Source organism: Synchiropus splendidus, chromosome 6 (assembly GCF_027744825.2).
Source record: "Synchiropus splendidus isolate RoL2022-P1 chromosome 6, RoL_Sspl_1.0, whole genome shotgun sequence".
Lineage (NCBI taxonomy): Eukaryota > Metazoa > Chordata > Actinopteri > Syngnathiformes > Callionymidae > Synchiropus > Synchiropus splendidus.
In genome coordinates, this window is record NC_071339.1 from 11,479,999 (window position 1) to 11,502,846 (window position 22,848).

At 45.0% G+C, this 22,848-nt stretch overlaps 3 protein-coding genes across 5 annotated transcripts; 2 read left to right on the forward strand and 1 right to left on the reverse strand.

Moving 5' to 3' along the window:
- Positions 1-540: 540 nt before the first annotated feature.
- On the forward strand, positions 541-6,228 carry nr4a1 (nuclear receptor subfamily 4, group A, member 1). The gene is made up of 7 exons (XM_053869072.1): positions 541-675; positions 1,693-2,534; positions 2,599-2,728; positions 2,971-3,134; positions 3,199-3,401; positions 3,467-3,645; positions 3,730-6,228. Exons 2-7 carry the CDS (start codon positions 1,695-1,697, stop codon positions 3,984-3,986), a joined length of 1,773 nt encoding a protein of 590 aa, XP_053725047.1. The 5' UTR covers positions 541-675; positions 1,693-1,694; the 3' UTR covers positions 3,987-6,228.
- Positions 6,229-16,467: 10,239 nt separating this feature from the next.
- Positions 16,468-18,084, forward strand: zgc:113184 (uncharacterized protein LOC553745 homolog). Of its 3 annotated transcripts, none has more exons than XM_053868772.1 (4): positions 16,468-16,570; positions 17,068-17,189; positions 17,257-17,453; positions 17,520-18,084. In XM_053868772.1, the coding sequence occupies exons 2-4, from the start codon at positions 17,081-17,083 to the stop codon at positions 17,673-17,675; spliced, it is 462 nt and encodes a 153-aa protein (XP_053724747.1). In that variant the 5' UTR covers positions 16,468-16,570; positions 17,068-17,080; the 3' UTR covers positions 17,676-18,084. The 3 variants fall into 3 exon arrangements, with proteins under 3 accessions (XP_053724747.1, XP_053724748.1, XP_053724746.1); XM_053868773.1 differs by having other exon boundaries at positions 16,484-16,532; positions 17,071-17,189; XM_053868771.1 differs by having other exon boundaries at positions 16,486-17,189.
- A 650-nt stretch (positions 18,085-18,734) lies between these two features.
- ap5b1 (adaptor related protein complex 5 subunit beta 1) lies at positions 18,735-22,753 on the reverse strand. Its single transcript, XM_053868389.1, has 3 exons — positions 22,599-22,753; positions 21,751-22,521; positions 18,735-20,952 (listed from the first exon to the last, which is right to left on the reverse strand). Exons 1-3 carry the CDS (start codon positions 22,734-22,736, stop codon positions 19,081-19,083), a joined length of 2,781 nt encoding a protein of 926 aa, XP_053724364.1. The 5' UTR covers positions 22,737-22,753; the 3' UTR covers positions 18,735-19,080.
- Between the last annotated feature and the right edge of the window lie 95 nt (positions 22,754-22,848).

Consider the following 22,848-nt stretch of genomic DNA (forward strand, 5'->3'; position numbering starts at 1 on the left):
TATATATATATATATATATATATATATATTTGTTAGTTTGCTATATATATGTTATATAGTTATATATAGTTTATATAAATAAACTGAAAAGGGGAACTAACAAGCTCCAGTGGTCTTGTGCAAGTTCACAGTGTGCTGCCAGCTGAGGGATTCCCTTCTCCACTGCGTCTATGATTCTACATTCATACTGACGGCGCCGGTGAAATGTGTCTTATGTCAATATATATATATATGTTGAGTTTAAATCGCGAAGTTTACCTGCAGAAGCCTATTTTTGGAACCTCTGCGTCCACTAATAGCTCCACGTGAGCGCCGCTGTCGTCGCCGAGTTATTTTTAGAATTCTCCGCGAGGCTGTTGCGTCAATGGAATCCCGAGCGTGCGTCACACGCAAGTGCGTCTGTTTCCAGCATGACGCTGATTGGCTGGAAAGCGGAACCTGCCCCCGCCTTCCTACCATATATGGGCGAGCGGCCCGAGGCCCGCCCACCTGCGAGGTCCGCGCCATAAAAGCGAGCTGATGGAGTCTCCCCCGCCGTGACTCAGTGAGTGGCAGGGTGTCAATGAGTTGGCTGAGTGTTCTCGGTGGAGTGTACGCGCAGCAGAGGTGACATTCGTCTGCGTCCTGTGGATTCTATGCACCTTCAGTGAAGGTCCTTCACAATATCCGGAACAGGTCAGTGGCAGCGTTTATTATTGCGTCGGAAAAAAGGCGAATAATTGTTCCATTGAAGCCGAGTCATTTGTGGTATTTTACTTTTCTTTTGCGTTTAGTGAAGCTGGAAGAGTAATAACGAACAATTACAGATTCAAATCAATGGCACTAAAAGTTCTCTGACCATAATGGCAAAAGATCGACAATATTTTATATTGTTAATCTTTATTGTTCTTTTTATATTGTTGTTTTTACATTCATTTAGCTCAGGTTTATATTTTGTGCTTCATTAATGACATTTCAACTGAAATTCAGCACATATGCCATGGACATTTATGAAACGAAATTGAATCTTAATAAGGTTATGTGGTGGCCAATTTGTTCGTAACTTATATCCTGTTGCCATGTCAGCCGGCGGGTATATTAATAGATCATAGAATACACGTACATTGGACACTGAATAATTATGAACATTCACACACTTGCAGTTTTATGATATTTATTCGTGGCAGAGATGTTGCTGTGCTCTTCTTACTAGTTCATGTACTAAGCTAAAGCCCATTGAACCTATGGCTTTAAATAGCTCATAAAAGAAGTCCAGGACACTTACCAAGATGTCATTCCTCAGATAATGTTGCCAGGTGGTCCCCGCAAAGATAGATGTACGACGTGTAAACACACACATTAACAGCATTTGCCACCTTTCCCAACCTGAAATAAGATCCGCAACCCTCCCTGTGAAGAAGGGGTGCCCTCCTCTGACGGAGGTTTACAGGGTATTAGCGGCCCCTAACACAATAACTGACTGTGCACTCCTGACCCAGACCCTGGTACTTCATTACCAGCACAGGGGCCCTGCAGCAAGGGAAGGTTTACTGAGGGGTAGAGGGACTCAAATATGTATGTCGACATATTGTGGTTACTGTTTGTTACTGGATATTGGATTGACATTTCAGTCAGATTTTACTCTCCATCTGTAAAAGATTTTGCTTCGATGTAGAAAACAATGTGGTGAATTGTTTCGCTCTTGTCTTCCAGAAATGTCTTGTGTACAAACCCAGTATGCCTCCCTGCCTCATGACACTTCCTTCAGCTCCGAGTTCCTGAATCCTGACCTCAGTGCCAAGCTGGCGATGGACATCGGTGGTCAGAAGGACCAGCTGTCGGCGTCGTCTCTACCCAGCATTAACACTCTGGTGGGAAATGGCTACATCGGGGAGTTTGATGCGTATTCCTGCAAGATCACCTCGTCTCCGTCGACCCCCACGTTTGCGTTCGGCCACACTGCCGCAGCGGAAAACTCTCAAATGCAGAATCAAGCGTTTAAGCTGGACGACGTCCACCTGTACGGGTGCTACCCCGGCTCCTTTGCCCTCAATCTTGATGAGACGCTGTCTTCGTGTGGCTCTGACTACTATGGCAGCCCAGTGTATTCTGCCTCCTCTCCGTCAACACCGAGCTTTCAGACTCAGGCAGCCTCTGTGTGGGATTCTCCGTTCAGTCCCTACAACCCGGGCCTCCATACATCTCCTCCGTCATCCGGGGTTGATAAAACGCCCATGACACAGCAGCTCTCCTTCTTCACCTTCAGCCCCACACCGGAGGAGCAGTCTCAAATGGGCCAACATCCCGACGCTTTGTCTAGTCAGGACGATCCCTTCTTCCTCCCACCACCGCAGCCCACGTCGTCTCTCCACTGCCCCACCATGTCCTTGCAGCATGTGCCTCTTGACCCCTCCAGAGTAGTGGATGGGCCGATGACGTCCCCAAAGCTTTACAATCCAGGATCAAGTGAAGGGCGCTGTGCAGTGTGCGGAGACAACGCCTCATGCCAGCATTACGGAGTCCGTACGTGTGAAGGCTGCAAAGGCTTCTTTAAGGTGCAGCTCAACAATAATCTGATCAGCCGTCTGAGTGTGCCTAACTGCTTGTCTTTCTTCGCAGCGGACCGTCCAGAAAAATGCAAAGTACGTTTGCCTCGCCAACAAGGACTGTCCCGTGGACAAGCGAAGAAGGAATCGTTGCCAATTCTGCCGGTTCCAGAAATGTCTCACCGTGGGGATGGTTAAAGAAGGTAAGGTCTTTGATGGCTAATGAATGATAGGAGCAAAAGAGGAGCAGCGCTGGCAGTCTGTGCAAGCAAAGCTAGACGTGGCAGACATACAGTGGGTAACCTGAGAATTACAGTGGCAGCCTCAGAAAGAGAGAATCTGAAATGGATATAGCAGCTGTTTTTCAGTGCACGTTGTTCAGTGGCAGCCATGTGAGAGTTGCTAACGTACTTTCTCTTGCTCTTTACTTCTGCCCTTGTCGTAGTTGTCCGGACAGACAGTTTGAAAGGCCGCAGAGGACGTTTGCCGTCAAAACCCAAGGCAATGTCAGAGCCTTCTTCCACGACCCCCAATGCTGGCATCATTGCTTCTCTCGTGAAGGCGCATTTGGACTCCAATCCAACCTTTGGAAGACTGGACTACTCCAAGGTGTGTGAGGTCATTTCTTTTATCTAGGTATCAGGCTCCACAATTTGGATGTTCTTGCCCCTAGTACAAAGAAACAGAGGAGAACCTTCAAGAAAAGGAGGATGCTAATGACATCAAGCAGTTCTATGACCTGCTGACTGGTGCTCTGGACGTCATCAAACGCTGGGCAGAAACAATACCTGGCTTCACGGAATTCTGCTCTGAGGACCAGGAGCTTCTGCTTGACTCTGCATTCGTGGAGCTCTTCATCCTACGTCTGGCATACAGGTTGAGACTGTGACTTTACAAGTCTTTTAGAATGACCTCTGACCCCATGACCGTCAAACTTCCAGGTCGCCTCCAGAAAAGACCAAGCTGATCTTTTGTAACGGCGTCGTCCTTCACCGGTCCCAGTGTGTTCGCAGTTTCGGAGATTGGCTTGACTCCATCACGGATTTTTCTCAGAACCTTCACCGTATGAACCTAGACATCTCAATGTTCTCCTGCCTGTCGGCTCTCGTCATCATCACAGGTAAAACTTTTGTGATGTTTACTCCTCATTGTCTTCCTCCGCTTGTCATTCTTATTTTATTATTATCATTATTTATCATTTTAGATCGCCACGGTCTTAAAGAGCCAAAAAGAGTTGAAGACTTCCAGAGCCATCTCATCACCAGCTTGAGGGAACATGTGAGTGGCAACAGGTCAGATCAGACTCAGCCCAACTATCTCTCTCGTCTGCTCGGAAAACTCCCGGAGCTGAGGACTCTTTGCACACAAGGCCTGCAACGCATCTTTTACCTGAAACTGGAGGACTTGGTGCCCCCTCCGCCGATCGTGGAGAAAATATTCATGGATACTCTTCCATTCTGAGGATTTTTTATGGTGAAAATGGTGGAAGAAACGAGCACGTGAGGATTTGTCAGTCAATTCTTTATATTGCCTGTGTGTTGAGATACAGCAGTTCGAAAGACCAGCTACATTTTAATACAACAAAATGTGTCATTAACAAAACTGCGATTGCTAGTTTATATATGAATATATATATTTGTGTGCATTTACAATGGATGCTGTTGTTGAACTGCGCGAATATTGTCCTGCTATGCAAGAAAAACACAACTTAGACAGAGATCTACAAAAAGGGGTCATGACCAACCGACAATAGGCGCCAGGTGCTAAAAGATGCACCATGTTGTCTTTGCACACAAGTCTACTCTTCATGCATGTTTTTGGTCGGAAACACCAGAGCTGCAACATGCCCAAATAATGTGAGATTTCAACCCCAGATGGGAACAACAGACCTGACTACTGTTGGTCCAGCAAATTACACTTCTACTGCAGGACGTAGACATGAATTTAAAATGCAACCATGCAATCTAAATAGCTTGGCTTCTTGATCCTTGTGCAACTTCCTGAATGTTTTTGCTCAAGTATAAAACAAGTTTGAACCTTTACTAACAATTCACAAAGGCCTTTTAGCAACAGTTTAATGGGGCACATACATGACGATGATCAGGCTTTTTCAGTCCCAGTGTTGCTCCTTCCCGAACAAGAATGGTGAACTCCCGATGATCCTGACTCTTATGAGATTATCCTGTCAGAGACTCCTCATGTCTCGTGTGTTTTCGTCCTGATGATCGACCCTGAAAACGCTCTGGGCAATCGTAAATGTTAAATTTGTTCAATATTTACAAACCAAAATCTTTGTGTTGGGGTAGCGGGTCGTTCCTGACCCGAATTGTCACGTGGAATTGAACCAGTCAAGAAGTGATCCAACAGAGAAACAAGGAGCTTTACTGAATTGTGCCAATAAAAACGCACCTTTTTCATCATTAAAAGTAAACCTGGCTCCAATCTGCAGCGTCCTCACCCGGTCCGTCCCTTCATATGTCCGGACGGTGCACTTTAGTTCTGCGATCAAACGTGATCATAAGATTCATAAGTGAATGACAGGATCACCTGGTGCATGTTGTGAGTTGTGTTTTTGCTTGTTGTGATGGTTCCACCTTGTTTTATACCAGTGATTTCTGGCTAGGACTATCAGTGACACCACACACATAACCATCAACGGAAAATGTTTTGTTGTGAGGTCTCTGACAGATTTGAAAAAAACACTTAAGATTTTGGAAATCCTTATGTGTGTGGCCCCTTTAAATAATGCATAAAGCATAAAATAAAATAACGCAGCTCTGCACTGAAATTGACAGAATAAAATGACTGTTATATAGTTATTTTTGATGCTCGTACTGACCTTACTGCCTTAAAGCAATCTCAACTCTCTGCCATAAGTACTGCCAACTTCAACACCGAATATAGAGTCAACCAGTATTAAAATCACCAAAGCACTCAGTGAATAAAAAAAAAAGACCCTTGATGCATATGGCATCGTGGCACACTGAGTAGCACAAGACGATGTGGAGTGCTGAACATCTAATTCGATCACCACCTCTAAGTGCCTGAGAAAGTTTTGCAGTTTGACATTAAAGTAGCGGATCCTATTCTTTCTTCGGTCTAAAATAAAATAATCATCAAGTGACAACAGGTGTTTTTGCAGTCCCGTTGATGTGTTTACGAGGCTGCCACATTTATTTCCACATTTCAGTCATTCAAGTTTAATATAGGTGCGATGACATTTCACAGTTGCCTCGTGTACAATACGCTCGGCCTCCGAATGATTTACATGACTCAACGTTGCCGAGTCACATGCGTTTACTTGGTGTGGTCCACCAGCTGAAGACCTGTCTCTGCCTGTTCCCGTCCAACATGCTTCGCAGCAGATTCAGTTTGTGTTCACCGTGGACTATTACATGCTCCCAATCCCGCAGTTGTGTAATGTGTTTGTGTACTTTCCTTTTGAGAACAGAGAAATCTTAAATCACAGTGGGATGTGATGACAACACGAGCAGCTACAGTGTACTGTGGAATTAATATGAAGTAGTACAGTGGCTTTTCTTTTTTGTAATATTAAGATTTTAAAAGGGAAGAATATTTGATAATGCATTTTATAGAAATCAAATGTGTTTACTTTCATTCAGAAAAGTAATATATTTTGTGTGGCTTTTCTATGACGGTTACTGTACCTGTTCAAATGTGTTTGAAAATGGCATGAAATACAGTGGGATGAATTAAAAATGTTTATTTTTTAGATGTGTGTTCGAGTTCTTTTTTGAGTTCTACAGGAGCACTATCAAACGAATACTACTTACAAACAGTAATAACAACCGAGCATCCCAACAGAGAGCAGTTTAGATCATAGATGCGATTTGCAGTTCCAAACTGGATTCTCATTTTTTAAGAAAGAAGACGACCGTGAAACTCATAATTTGACATCACTCTTTTTCAGTCCTAATCAGCTTGATTCTATGTCTCACAAATGTATTTTTGAGATTCACTTTCAGTGAATGCATGCGGCATTTTTGCCATAGTGCCGTGTGGCTGTTTGCACCTGTTTTGCACGTATTAAAACTAGGGTCGAGTCGATTTAAAAATGTATCTATTTGTGATGAATGAATCTCAATGAATCGCAGTTTCATGGTATAAGAATATTTGCCACAAGAAGCCAAATTTTTCAATTTGAATGAATTTGGTATATTACTGAATCAAATGATGGACTCATACATACATTTAAGCAACAGAATATTGCTTATTTTGCATCAGTTTGACAACAGGACAATAAATCACGATGGTGTCTATATTCAAGTTTTTATATCACCTTATTTACACTAAAGCTCTTTTCATGTCTTGAAAATATTTGTATAAGAATTTCAATGTTATAAGGATTTCAAGTACATTCAGAGTAGTGGAAACCCTGGCCATTGTGTAGCGAAAAACGTGTCGCAGGATAATAAACAACAACAAACATGGAGGAATCCCTGAACAAAAGCAAACAGATTGCTTTTGTTTGCTTTTGTTCAGGGATTCCTCCATGTTTGTAGTTGTTGTTATCATCCTAGCTGCGACGTGTCTTGTGCATCAGTGTGATCAGTGGATCAGGAACTGGTCTGATGTTACAACTGCTGCACAGTGATGAAAGAGCTGGAGCGTATACCAAACCGACCTACTCTACATACCAAGCAAAGCTGATATATATGTAGGATATAGGCTGCGTAGGTAAAGGTACAGCTATGTGACATCACTACACATCTGGTGGATTTGCAATGATCTTGACAGCATTGACTTTCCTGTCTTCAAAATAACGTAAAAAGTTATATTTGGTTTGGTTTGGTTTGGATGAAATTTCAAGGACATATATGTGACATGGGACAAGGAACTAACCAGTCAGTTTTGGGTGTGATCCGGTTCATTTTGAGCCATAAATCATTCAGTCCATACGCTGTACACACTTTCAAGGTCTCCATGCTCCCTGGTGGTCTGGAGGTTAGGATTTGGCCCTCTCACCACCGAGCTTTAGTTCTTAGGACTCTGTATTGGCACAGGTTTGCACTCTCTGAGTGCCTTTCTACATGGAAAACCATTCGTACTACAGAAGTGAAAATCTGACAAAGTTGATTCATGGCTTCAGTTAGAAATACTGTGCAGATGAGATCAGAAAGATCATTTATTCTTTGTTAACAAAAATAAATCAAGAGGCAGTGACATACACTTGGTTCTGAATGATAAAACAAAAAAGATTTAAGTGGAATGAATGATATAGGCAGTAAGATTTTCACACCTTGGCTCATCTGCCGTTCAAATCTATAAATAAAAGGCGGGTGATGTAACTGCTCCAGGTCTGTGATACCCAGGATCTAACTGAATTTAGTACCAGAACACCAGACTGTAAGATGAAAACTGCCATCTATTCTGGAACGAGGGGAGCCCCCACCCCTTTTAGACCCTTGGATCAGGATGTCAGCTGGTTGCCTTCCCTGGGACGTTTCTCAAAAATGTGCAGCTGGAATAAGGCCACGTCGCAGACCCAGAACTACTGGGTGTGCGCCAGAGGGCCTGGGTGTGAGGCTGAGACACGCCCCCATCCCATCACTAGGTGGTAACAAAAACTGCTCAGATGGACTCCTGGGACATACTGGACTGAGACACCTGAGAAAGTCCTGCACTTCCATTGAATAAATGTCAGGCTGTCACAGCAGTGAGGCTTTATTGCCTGTCACTGGAGCATGACTCAAAACATCTTTACATTAACGCAGCGCCTAGTGTCAGACTGCTATCAACATATTAATGATGTGATGAAAAGCAACTAAAAGTAGTCCCTTGTCTCCTTCTCACTGACTTGGTGTTTAGTACAAATGGTGCGAATGCTGGCAACATCCCTGAGTGGAGGAACAGGACACCGTGCCACTCGGGCCGCAGCACCGGCTCCATTCAGCTGCTGAACACTTGATCTCACTCCAAGTTATGGTTGTCTGGAGTTTGGTGTTGGCCGACTGAATGGAAAAAGATGTGTGTGTGGGGGGGTGAAAGCTTTTATTATGGTACTCATCGTGTTCCTGCATTATAGACGAAGAACATGAGAACAGCGTCTGAAAGATTTGCCTTTTTGTGATACAAGCATCAAGGTCGCCATGAATATCACTCTGGGTTGTGAAGTGCTTTCAGTTTGAAGCCTCTGACTTGGAGCGGAGCTACTCCTAGGATAAAAAAAGGAAGGTGACATCGAAACACTGGACAAATCCGCGGGATAGTTGTTACTCCAGTAGCTGAACTGGAAGGCGTGCAAGGAGAAGACTCAAGATTCCAAGGATCTCACAGCGTCTTCTGTTGAAGCTGAGGAAGGACAATGTTCTCGAGATACTTTTGTTGTTCCTGGAGAACAAGAGCGAAGTAGTAGAATGATGATCGCAACCCAGCCAATTCTGAATGCCAAAAATGTGTCCATTTTCTGGCTCTTCACCAGCAGCGGGTGGTGCGACTCCCTCCATAAATCTGATGTCCGATCTCAGTTACGATACCAAAAGGGGAAACGGACCACGTGACACAAACGCAGCGGCCCCTCGGCTTGTGACCCTTGCCCTGACATGCAACACTGTGATTTGGTATTCAACACCCTGCACACACCATATATTTCCTTCTGGCTGCTAAAATGTTGCAGACCCGTCACAGCGACGTGATGCCCTCGATGCTACGAAGAGAGAAATCTTGGACGAAACACAGAGACAGACGTTTACACGCAAGCGGTGTTGGTAGTTTTTAATGGCCCAGTTATTATGAAGACTTCATCCTCAAACTGTGGCTTGGATTTGTGTGGTCCGACCAAATGGCCCCAACAAACACATAAGGTCCTCACAAGGAGGTGTTTTGACAAGAATTGGTCCCAACAACTAAGGATAAACTAGGCATACAAACACACACACACGCACGAACATGTTTGCTATTTTTGTGGGGACCTCTCATTGCCATGACCCTTTCCCCAGCCCCTCACCCTTATCTTAGCCATGCAAAACACATGGCTAACCTTAACCAGGATTCGGAACCAAACTGAAACGCAATTATAATGACCCAGTTATTTTGAAGTCTTCATCCTCAAACTGAGGCTTTGTGTGGTTGGGAAAAAATGGTCTCCACAAAGCCTTGACAAGAATTGGTCCCCACAAGTATCGTATAGCTAAACCAGGTACACACACAAAAACAAACACACAGACGTCTCAGCGCTTCTCTCTGACCTGAATGAGCACTGGACGTTTGCGATTGTTTGGGTAGATTCACCACCACTGTCAACATTTATTTGTTGTATCCTGAGAGCAGCTACAACTCCCGTCTCCCCCTCCTGCCGTCTCTCTCTCTCTCTCTCTCTTGTTCCAGTGAGATGAAAGCTAATAGGTTTGTTTGTTTGTGAGGATGTTGCACCTGTTGTTTTATTGATAGATTGAGCTGTAAATAACACGGTGAAGGTGTTTAGTGCCGCCGGGGGCCCTCACTCTCTTCTATACTGCTCTGTCTTCGGTACAGATTTCGGTTCGTGCTCCGACACACGTCCACAGACGCTACCTACTTCAAACGAACCTTTCTCAACTGTCTTGCTTCTTTGTTGCTCTTTAGCGGCACAAGAGTTTCGCAAGCTGCTTTCTTATCTTGTCATGCGTTTGTGCGAGCACGCCAGTGTGTGTGTGTGTGGGTGTGTTGTCAAGGATGGAAAACCCTCTGTTGGGAGGGTATTTATAGCGCACCATTGTTAAGCCCATAGAAACCTCTGTAACCGGATCTGGACTCCCTGAGCGAGCCAGGGTGGTGATAAATGAGTGGGAGGACGTCATCGCTCATGCCATCCCTGTGATAACCGTCCGTCCCACGGCTCGCTCCGTCCCCACAGGATTAGATTGGTAAGTGAATTTTAATTGTTAGGCTTTTCAGAAGGAGGATGGAGCAGATGTGTGTGCAACAGTTGCTGTTGTTTTCTGCAGACACTGACTTGGACACCATGATGCTGGCGCTACACTCAGTCAGCGATCCTTCACCCAACAAAAGTCCCACCACTCCATCATAGGCTACTCGCTATTTTTTGGTCGTACAACTCATACAATGAGCAGTATTTTGTTAATGTACTCCATCAATGTGCATTACAGTTAAGAGATATTTATCGAGGAACTAAATGTAATTTTTTAAAGATAATATTAGACCCTATTGGGCCCATCAGTATATGTCTTTTTAAGATGATATTGAACCCTATTGGGCCCATCAGTATGTGTCTTTTTAAGATGATATTGAACCCTATTGGGCCCATCAGTATGTGTCTTTTTAAGATGATATTGGACCCTATTGGCCCATCAGTATATGTCTTTTTAAGATGATATTGGACCCAATTGGGCCCATCAGTACGTGTCCTTTTAAGATGATATTGGACCCTATTGGGCCCATCAGTATGTGTCTTTTTAAGATGATATGGGACCTAATTGGGCCCATCAGTATGTGTCTTTTTTAAATGATATTTGACCCTATTGGGCCCATCAGTATATGTCTTTTTAAGATGATATTGGACCCCATTTGGGCCCATTAGTATGTGTCGTTTGCGCAAAATGTGCAAAAAACACGTTCTCTTCAGCCACTCCAACCCTGCAGTGACTGGTCAGGATTTCAGTCCACCTCTGCAGACGGCTGCTGTCAAATAGGAGGGTCTCGCTACACTCTTAAACACCATGTAAACAACACACTTGAAGGCTAAAGTCTTTTTCAGTCAAAACCTCACTTCCTCCTCAGTCCAAACAAGCCTGGTTGTTTAGAAAAGAAAATACGTGGCGCTCCTGCTTCGGTGGACCGGAGGACGGTGGCGTCGCCTGACTCAAAATAAACATTTAACAAAGAGAGAGGGAGGACTACACGACACGGCATTGACGGTCTCCAAAATCAATAAAGACACCTCTGGAGTTTAATACTGGTGAAATAACTTGAGGCTTGGCTCGGTTCTGTTTCTGACTCTCTCACTTCCGCATCTGTGACAAACACATCAGAGATCACTTCTCTTATGGAGTGTCTTGCTCACAACAGTGCACAAAACTTTCTTTGATTTAAAATGTTTGCGAAAATGCGTTGCGAAAATATTGCTAAACCCCGCACATCTAAAAAAAAACATGGAAATGGCGTTCTCTCCTGCACATTGTTCAGGCTGAAGTGGAAGCAGACATGCCTTCGGTCTAACAAGGAGGTGGGCGGGGTCAAGCCCAGTGTGACGTAACAGTGGGCGTCTGCATTCTTTGCTTACACAAAAATAATGAATCGGAATATGTACTGTATTCAAATAGATTGACATTGCATTTTAATTAAACATAACTATTTTATTCTAAATATGGGGACTAATATCATGGAAATGCTGAAAGACAAAGAAGAAGAAGGGCAAGATGAAACGGTATCGATCTGGTCAGGATTAATCTTACTGTCTCAGTACTGGAAACTTCTGCCTTCAGCTGGCGAACATGAGAATGGTACAATTATAAAACAAGATTGACAGGAAGGATAGTGTTGCACTGGCAGATGACAGTTCTTGGCTGAGTGCCTGGAAGTTATTCACAGCAAAGCCTTTCCTCACACACACACACACACACACACATCACCGAGAGCCTCAGCATGGATCAAGTGTTCACAAGACAGGAGAGGTCCAAGAAGGCTTGTGCATGTGTGTGTGGTAGGTTCAAGGTCAGAGCACATGCATGGTGCAAACCAGCAAACATGAAGACGGGTGGTCTGAGCAGCAACATCTATCACTAATAGTCACCACCGTCGTGGCTTAAATTTCATTTGCGCTACTTTAACATCAGCCGATGACCGCCAGGGTTTTTTTCAGAGGTAAGGTGTGACCGTCACCTGCAATAAAAACATCATGTGATGCCCTGACTTGTGATCGAATAGTGCACCCATCCCTCGTGTTCCTGGCACAAATCAAGAGGTGAGAGTCGAATGCACTTCCTGTTTATAGATTTATCTAGACGCATATCACACATTTGTTTCCCTATAAAGAGCCATAAAATGTTTTGCTTCCTCATTTAAAAAAATACCATTGTGAAAATCAGAAGGCTGACCCCTCCTCTTGATGTACACCCCACTCAGCTGAGATTAAATGTACTGACCACTGGATTCAAGGTTAGTGTTGGCCTGAGCTAAATGGACCTGTCAAGATGTGAGTTCATCTGTGTCTGATCATCTGAGCATGTCAACAAAAGGATGTATGATCAGCAGATGGTGAGCATCAGTGTTTAAAAAGTTTGTTGTTGCTATTGCAACACACTTCCAACATTGTTTCATTCCCGGATATGTGTGATTGATATATTAATTTTTTGTCCCCACCGCACACAAATCTTGTAAGCCATCGTAACCCTGGTTATTTTCAGTAGTGCAGAAAAGTCCGACACGACTGGACGCATCATCGCGTGCATCTGAGATACGTACTGTAGATCACCGGAGAGAGTGAAAGAATTGAAGAAATGCGGCGAAAGCAAAGTTATGACTTATGACGTATGGGCTCCCGTGGATCGTCACGTGTAAAATAAACATTATTTGATCCAGATCAGCTCAAACAGGTAGCATTGATAGCTTCATCTACGGTGGCCTGAAGTGGACAAAATGTACTCTCACGAAAGAGGGATTCATGACAAAGAATAAATCAAAGAAAGTTATATTTCAGTTAAAACATAATAAGTCTGAGTCGCATTATGTAGTAAATCCATTATGACTTCTAAAAACAAACTGATTAAAGGGTGTGTTTTGCTTTATTCGCAACTTCCAAATGTCACTTTCATTGTGCATCACCCAGTTTGAAATAGCTATTTCCTGTTGTCCTGTGGTCCATGGTTAAGACTGGGACATCCTCATAATACACACAAACCGCCTCACCTGATCACGGAACTTAAGTTAGAACCAAGTTCACTCCCACATGACACGGCAAACTAAAACAATAAATAATGTCTTACTTGCAGACAGTCCCACAGCCTTCCTTCTGAAGCAGCCATCTCACATTTCAAAATTCAAGATCCCACTTCAAAGTCGGATGAGAACAGATCCAGTGAGCCATGCAGCCTTAAAGAGAACAGTGTGTCTTGAAGGAGCCCACAATAGCAAAAGGCAAAAACTCTAAAGCAAATGTTCATAATTATCAAATCATATATGTGATTTAAACTTCCATCCTTTCTTCTGAAGCAAGTGGCACTGAATCTTTCAGGATGGTCACAACGGGCTATTTTTATGTTGCAAAAACGACAAAAATAATTCTAAAGAATCAATTTTTCCTTTTATGTTGAAAGGCAATGCAAAGTGCTTAACACTGGAGGTGACAAAACACCAAGACACGAGTGGCAGCTGTCAATATTTTTGGAGGATCAGGAATGGCAGACGCCAGCAACTTCACATAGACGTTCATAGTGATGGATTGATCAGGTTTCATGACACAGTGTCCTGATTTTCAGAGGCCACCAGATGGCACTGTCTGCTGTGTAATGCCTGCGGGAAGAATAAAGGCAGTTTAATCTAAACTAACCTCAAATAATTTCTGAACCAAGGGCGCCATCTAATGGCCTCTGAAAATTAGGACACTGTTTCATAAACCCTGCAGCACTGTTTCATGATGCCTCATCTACGCATCACTACAAGTTAACATCCACTCTAAAAATGACTGCACAGGGCTGTGTTCCGCATATCACCAACAGACAACAGTATTTCATCCTCATTCTTGTTTCCTCCTTTCAACTGCAAGCAGTTTAAACTTTGGATTAAATCATGCACAATTAACAATTCGGATAATTGCGTTAAATATAATCTTGTTTCATCACAAAATGAAAAGAGAAATCATGTGGAGTGAGTCCAACCTTCTCTGAAAATGAATTCTATTACAAATCTCCGCATGAGTCAAGGAAAATCCTCAAAATTCTGAAGTGGATTTACTTGAACCCCAGTGATTGTCGCACCACATTCACTGCTCCTGCAGAAAGTATGGATGATATAGCACAAAGTGCGGCACTTCCTCTGGAGTGAGAGCCATGGTAATAACCTGGAGTCAGAGTTTGTTGGAGTGACTGGTGTGACTGTTTCATTTCTATATACAGACATGAAGGCTTGACATGACAAAGACACAGCCTCCTGGGGTCAGGGAGTTGAAGGCTGCTCGTATCTCTCTCGCGAGGTTGCATAACATGTCTGAAGCAGTAGGGGCTGGCATCCCGCTCGGATCACAAGGTGTGCACTCGGACCTCAGCTGTCAGTGGTGGACATGGCGGATATGAACTACACACCGCACAAGTGGACGAGCGGCAGGCGTGGAGGCTCTGAATGCAGCTCTATTTTTAACTCGTGTCCACCAGCACACAACGCACCCAAGCCACCTGTTGAAAAGTGACTCACTGATACCAGCGTAATGTGGCAGACTGTCCTAATTGAAAGTATCACTTACAAAGTTGTTAATCCAATTGAAGAATTTGTCTTTGAGAATTCATCACAGGAAATTTCTTGCTGTGGACACTATGCTGACATTTATTGTTCTTCCTTTGAGTGGAATTGTTTAAAAGCTATTTCTGATTTTACAAGCGGGGCGGATTCTCAGGTGCAGTGGCAAGGCCTGGAGGTGGTGACCCACGAGCGTCACACATGCTCAGAGAACCGAAGCATCATTGAAGTAGCTACAGCTCCAAACAGATTAGAATCTGACCAATAAATCCAGCATCCACGTGCAAGTACTGAGTGTAGAAATAGCGGCTGTAAATGTGGGTCAGCACGTCTGATCCAGACCCAGCTGAGATGGCCTTGCTCCCAGTGACGGACCACGACTGGGTGAAACGGCGTACTTGTCATTGTGCCACAGTATTTTGGTCCGCAGGTCTGCTGACTTGTACGGGCAACCCCACATCATCCTCTGCAACGATGGCAGACACGCACAGATTTATTTTCATTTTTAAGGTTCTGGAGTGTTGAAGAAGTTCTCTATAAACTGAGAGCCTGACTGGAGTTCACTTTGCTGCTATGAAGTGTATCAAGGGGATAATCCCAGTTTATTACAGGCATGCACTTAAGTGTCCTTGAATGCGTGATGACCCGGATAACTGAGCATTCTCTCACACACAGTCCTTGAATGAAAATTCTGACTCTGTGTAGGGCTTGGTTGAGGTTGTAGCATCACTGCCCTGCTGGCTAGAGTGAAGAACCAAACCTCAAATGAAGTGTGTATATATATATATATATATATATATATATATATATATATATATATATATATATATATATATATATATATATAGACAGACAATTCCTGGTCCACTGATCACACTGATGCACAAGACTCGTCGCAGCTCGGATGATCACAACAACAACAAACATGGAGGAGTTCAGGGAGGTTTTTCGCTACACAATGGCCAGGGTTTCCACTACTCTGAATGGACTTGAAATTCAAATTCATTCAAATTGAAAAATGTGGCAAATATTCTTATACCATTAAACTGCAATTAATTGAGATCAATTAATCGCAAATTCTTTAGTTAACTAGATTTTTTTTTTTATCGAATCCCACCTCCCCCTGAAAAAAAATAAAATAAATTATATATATATATATATATATATATATATATATATATATATATATATATATATATATATATATATATATATATATAGTTGGTTGGTTGTCCCCGTCCAAGGTCGTTAGTTTTCTTTCACATATTTAAAATATTCTGCGCTCGTCCGAGTAAATCATAGTTAATGCAATGTATTTTGGTGGCAGACTACCATATACTTTATGTATATACTATATACTATACCCTCTGCACGCCACTGAAGTTAGAGGTAAAGACCAAAGCAGGTGGTTGATCTATCGGCAGTAAGCTTTAAAGTCTTGTCAGGAACCTCCATGATGCTGCAGCAGGAATGTTTTGACTTTGACTTTTCGAGCCAGTCCAGGTTCCGTACTTACTTCCTGCTTCGGAAGACAGCAGTGTTGAGTAATGGCTTCACTTCAGCAGGCAGGAGAGGACAGAGCTGAGAGTTTGTCTTAAGGTTCGTCTCTGGCAGAGGAACTGCTCCCTGTTTGCCTGGTGAGGTGTCAGTTATAGCATAATTGTTTTATGAATCCTGAAAAGCTTCCACTGGTACAGTTTGCGCTGTCTATCGCATAAGATGTTTCAGTCAGTCAACTGTCATCTGTCATAACACTGAACCGAAGCGCATGCTTGGCTCACACTCAAATATAAAGGTTTGGCTTCACGATCATTAACATGTCAATGAGCTTGGATCTGTATGATACAAGAGATTCTCTTGTTCCTCTGTTTGGCGGTTACTTCCTCATGCTTTGCACTTCACCACTTAAGAAAGCAAGGGAGAACTCTGTGTGGAGGTTGAGGTCGAGCCTTGTTCTCAGTGCTCCTCACACTTGACTGTCCGACTTCAAACTTCATGTTGACTCTCAGTGGTCTTTGATGAGCACTTTTAGGATGAGGGGAAACTTGGCTGGAGCTGGGACACTCCTATCAAGGAAGAACGGGTCCACAGTTGGGTTTGGACTCCACTCTCATCACTGGAACTTCTGTCACAGCAGGACTGGTGGGATGGAGGAAGCCTACCACGATCTGTTCCATCAGTTCATGAAGCTGAGGTCCTTGTGTCTGAGACAGGCTGCGCTGCTGCAGCAGCTCACACTCTCTCTGCAGCAGAAAGGTTCATCACCGCTTTACTCTTCATTCATCTGGCTGGTGGAGTTTAGCAACTCAACCTTCTTTTAAAGGTGAAGTTCCTCCTGCTGCTGCCACTGTTCTTGCACAGACTGGAGATGAGATCCTCAAAGCTCGTGCTGGGGTCCTTCAGCCCCCCAGAAATGCTGACTGTCTTGTCATGCCCCACCTCTACATGAATGTGCCTCAACGCTGTCAGGAAACAGCAACACCAACACCATCAGAGGAAGCCAACCCTGGCAGAGCCAGAGTGAGTGACATCCCTCTGTCCCGTATCACATTCAAACCTCTTAAGTTACACCTCACTTTCTTCCAGATGCCTGGGACGGAGGGCGGTAATGGGTCTGACCTGTTCCTGACGTCGGACTTGGCATGTCAGTCTCACGTTTGTAACTTCTGCCAAGCTGTTTTTCCTGAAAATTCAACCACTGAGGGAGAGTTCCTGCGCCACCTCTCCAGCCACCTCAACTAGAAACATGTTGACCTGACCCATGCGAGTCGGGAGGGATGCTCTCTCTTTTTTTTTTTTTTTTGAGCAGACAATCGGGCCTTGTCCTACGTGTCTCATCCTTTGAGGGCATGCAGATTGATTTACTCTTCTGCATTCATGTTCTCGAACTCTATCTCTGATGCCTCCACCCTGGGAGCAACGTCGAACTGATTTTATTTCCTGAATGTTTGGAGTGGTGGAGCTGTGTATTCTTGCCGGAATTGGGATTTTTCTGTTTGCCACTACCACCAATAAGTTATTATCCTCATAAGTGAAGTGAACTTGTTTATTTTGTTTGCTTTTGTGTGTTTAAGAATGATCATGAGCTGAGTATTGATGATTAATTTGGTTATGGTTATTGACTGCTTCACTGGAGAATCACTAACTGTATCTGAACAATGAACATTAATAAAATAATTTGTTTGTTGTTTTGTTGTTGTTGTTGCGTGAGAATACATGTTTCTCAACACATATTACTACTACTAATAATAATAATAAATAATATTTAGGACTGTCAATAGATTAAAGTTTCAATATCCCGCACTAAAGGTGTGTAAATGATGAAATGACACGGCCAAGAAAATATTATTTTGGGGTTAATTAAGATGTAATATCACAGTTGTAGTGTTCTTAGTGGGTGTTATGGTGTTTCATGAGGATGAAGCGGCACCACTGACACTTCTGTTTTACCTGGACGGGCGCGTGTTCGGCTCACACTCATGTGACGGGCGCCCCCTCCCTGTAAACCCAAGAATCTACAGTCTGTAGAAAGAGGGAAAAGAGGAGCGTTCCGACCGAGAGTGGCGTTGGGACACAATAACACACCAAAAAACAATGACCTAGGAACCTAAGACAATGACTGGGGGAAAAAATGTAATTATTTAAGTACATGTATATACAGAAAAACGAGTAGTTTACGTTTTTGTACCAGCTCCCTCAGAGTTTATGGATAAATAGAAAATGAAGCCATCGAATAAAAATAAAGAGCATCACATTCTTCAAAATAAAAAGACTGAAATTTGTCGATTTGATATATTTGTAATCTGATTGACACTTGCAAAGAACTAACTGACTGCAAAACAAATAAATAAATAGAGCACTTTAACAGTATATGGCAAAAAGAATTTTTAGTTTAATGGAGCTGCATGAAACATCTCTTGACCTTTGGTTCCTCAAATAAAATAAAGGCCTGTGTTCATAGTACTGTTGCTGACTAAGTGAAAAATACACACCAAATATGTAATCAAATGTGTTTAATCCATATCTGAAAATACATTTATTATGAATCAAAACAATTGTTTGAGATTTCATTGAATTAAAGTGCGTACAGGGATCCGTTGACTCGACTAAAACATTAAAACAGGAGACGCTGCATCACGATGGGACCTCACCTAACCTCCTGGGAGCATGTTAGCGCGGTCAGAAGGGAGTTGACATGAGGCAGAAGATGCCAGTCGTCTGTGGCGATGCTGAAGTGGACGGCATCCTCCTCCGGCCGGATCTTCATCAGCACGTGAGAGCGCGGCGGGAGGAAGACCAGCACTCTGTCCTCTACTCGGTCCTCACACCGTATAAGATAGGCAGCAAAGTTGTTCTCTACAAGTGTCTTCAGCTCTGCTGGCTCCATCTGGCAACAAAACAGACTGACAGTGCAGTCACTGTCTCCCCCACTTTTCACACAGATTTCCTCCCACAGCTCCTCAAACAAACTCAGAGACGCGCTGTTGTTCCAAGGAGAAGGGGTTGGGAGGGGACTGAAGAGCTGCTGAAAGGTCACTTGGACATCTGGCAGCACAGTGTGCCAGGAGAGGCCGTCTTCTGTGGTGAAGATGCCACTGATGCAAAGCTTGGTGGGGAAGGGACGCCTGGGTTTCAGTCTGAGAGTCACCTCAGGGGGAGGCCTTCCACTGAAGAGGCAGGGGACACTGATGTCACTGAGCTCCTCATAGTTCTGGTCGGTAAGGCTGCAGTGCAGGCGGATACTGAAGAGCTGCTGGAAGCGAGTTGACGCCGCGTCATCGACGTGAGCCAGTTGGTAGTGCAGGCAGACCTCTGAGGTGAAGCTGGAGTCGCTGAACTGGGCTCTGTATGACTGCAGTCCCGTAAGGCTCTCTGTTGGTCCGGGAAGCGCCTCCTCTGACTGTCGAGGCTCAGAGGCACGTTTGGACACCAGTCTAAAAACGGGTCCTTCAGTCTGGTGAATGGTCAGCGCGCTGGTCAGCCCCTCACTTTCAGCCATGATGCAGCTCAAAGAGCGCGGCTTGACCCGACTGCCTGCGTCCCTCACCCCCTGCGCCAAAACCCCGGCCAGCTTCTCCCCTGACAGCGTGGTGAGGAGGCTGTAGTAGAGGCGGGCGTGATCCTGGATATCTGTGTCTCCGTAGGAGCAGAACAGATGCTGCAAGAGGTCAGCCAGCCGTATGAGCAGGGAGTCCAGGGTGGGATGGATCAAGAGCTGGCGGCAAACTGCCAGGAGTGCGTTCCCCAGGCGCCAGTCACCACCTAGGGACAACAAGGTGCTGGACAGGAAGTGCAGCGTGCTGTGCTGAGCGATGTCAGCTTCCTTAGCTACTCTGGCCAGAACCATGAGATGCCAGCGAAGGTCTTGCTTATTGAGGCAGCTGAACGGGGCCTGTGTTATGACTTCCTGTACAGCTTGAAGCAGGCCAACACCCCAGGTGGACTCAGGGAGGCGCTCCACTGTCTGATTGGCCAGGTTAATGAGGTTCGGCGCCAAGTGAGCGTGACGGTTGTAGAGTGCGCACAGCTTCTCTGTGAAACAGCTGGAATACTGTTCCACATCGCTGAAGTGCCGCAGGAACAGAAAGGCAGCCCTGAAGAAGGTGACAGTGACTTCTCTGCTGCTTCCATTCTCCACCACCCTGAGCAAAGAGCACAGGTGCTCGTAGAGGAAGACCAGACCCTCACCCTCGTCCCCCTCCTCCAGGTAGACCAGGCACAGAAGGTTAAAGCGGGCCAGCATGGTGGCACTGTCGCTGAGGATGGAGGGCAGTAACGGGGAGGCCAGTCGGGGGGTCAGCAGCACTGGGAGGGACTCTTCAATGTCATCGCTGCCAATTGGTCTGTTCTCAGGAAAGTGTAAAATACAGTCCATATAGAAGAGCTTCTCTGGCGTGGTCATGAGAGGGTGCTGAGAGAGCACCACCAGCCGCTTCAGCGTGAAGGCCTCATCTTCTGCACTGAACAGGCTGTCGGTGAACACGCGCTTCATCAGCAGGGTGCAGTGGAACAGACACACCTGCAGCAGGAACAGACAGTTCCACTCTCAAATATGTGGAAGACCATTTGGTTTCACTGCACAGAATGCTTCACTGAAAACTAGTGACGGCTAGTTGAGGTATCATTGATACCTGATTCTGATAAGTCCAAACATTATACAGCAGACAGTACCATCTGGTGGCCTCTGAAAATCAGGACACTGTTTCATGAAACATCATCTGCCCATTATGACTTAAAAAACTATTCCACGGGATTGTATTTACAACTTACTGATAGTCATCAACCGCCACTCATGATCATTTTGAGAGCTGACTAGTCACCGACTGGCTCAACAATTGGTCAGCATACAACTAGACAGGTTTGAAGAACGCACCACTAAGATTGTAGTGTCATAAATAGTTAAAAAAAATTGTAGAAACTTGTATTGTATTAATCATTTTCAAAACTTTAGAATTTAATTTGAATTGTTCCAAATTTGGCGAGAAACGAATACGTCCTTGTGAAATCGTCCGGCAGTTTCGATGACTTGGAGTCACTATGGTCACGAAGCCTCAGCCATTTCTCATCACTGCAGTTTGTGCAAAGACTGTCATGACGTCACATCTAGTTGACTAACAAACTAGATTAGTTGTTGCAGCCCACCAGTCAAACCCAAACATAAAGTGAATACCTCTAACACTGTGCTTCACAGCTCCAAATCAAGATGCCCAGATGATTTGAAAATGTTTCACTTAGCTCAGTATTTGAGGTATAATATAATACATAAAAATGTGTATCAAATCAATGAACATCTATGCTTCCCCCAATGGAGACCCACCTCACTTGTTCCTAGAAGTCGCAGCAGTTGGGCTCTGAAGATGGATGGAAGGACCCCAGGCACCATGGCAACCACCTCCACCAGTCTATGTAGCAGAGCTGCTTGACACACGGGGGTCAGGAGGTAGGAGTCCTCCAAGAGTGAAGAGAGAATCGAGCGCAGCTCCTTGCAGTCCGGGCCAGTGTGCAGAGTGGGAACTGAGGAACAGAGAACCAGCGAGGACAGCACAGTTGAGTCATCCCTGTTCAGAGGTGGAGGACTCTGCTCCGCCTCCCAGGAAACTGAGCTTCCAACTCCCAGTAAGGCCTTGAGATGATCTGCGGTGGCCCCACTTTCCCTGGCCAGTTGGTAAATACTGTTCCTCAGGACCAGTGTGTGAAGTCCTGCATACGCCTGGTGTAGTCTGGAGGTCTCCTTCAGGCGGAGACTGGCCAGAGACTCCAGTCTCTGGGCCAGGAGACCAGGGGAGCAGGCCTCCATCTCCCGCAGGCAGTCACATGCTGTGGTTCGTAGACAGCCGTCACCGTGCAGGTCCTGCGCGAGCTTCAGGAGCAGGTCCAGGAAGTCTTGAGATGCCTGGGAGCGGCTGTCCACGCAGGAGGAGCAGACCAGGACCGAGGTCAGAGCCAAGAGGAGGTGACAGCGGAACTGCAGGGACTTGGCTGGACACTGGGCGAACACGGACATGAGCTCCAGGGCGGTCTCCTCTCCCACCGCGGCGGAGCAGCACAGCAGCGCCGGGTGCTCATGGAGCGGCGAGAGCAGCCTGACCTGAGAGAGGAGCGATGCACAAACCAGAGGCCTCGTAAACAATCCAGGACAGTGTAAAGCGTCCAGCGCAACGCTACCTTGATGGTGTCGCTGGCTCTGTCATCGCGCAGCTCACGGAGCAGCTCTGCGAGAAACACCTCCGCTGACGTGACGGACAGGAAGCGCGAGGGTCTGCGGGAGAAAGCAGCGACTTTCTCTGTCAGAGTCTCCGCCATCGTCTGTCAACCGCAACTATCGGGAACCCGGAAGTAGCCATTCTTCTTCTTTTTGTTATTGTTTAATAACGAGTGGCTCCAGCGTTGGAGGAACATTGTTGCCACCTTCAGT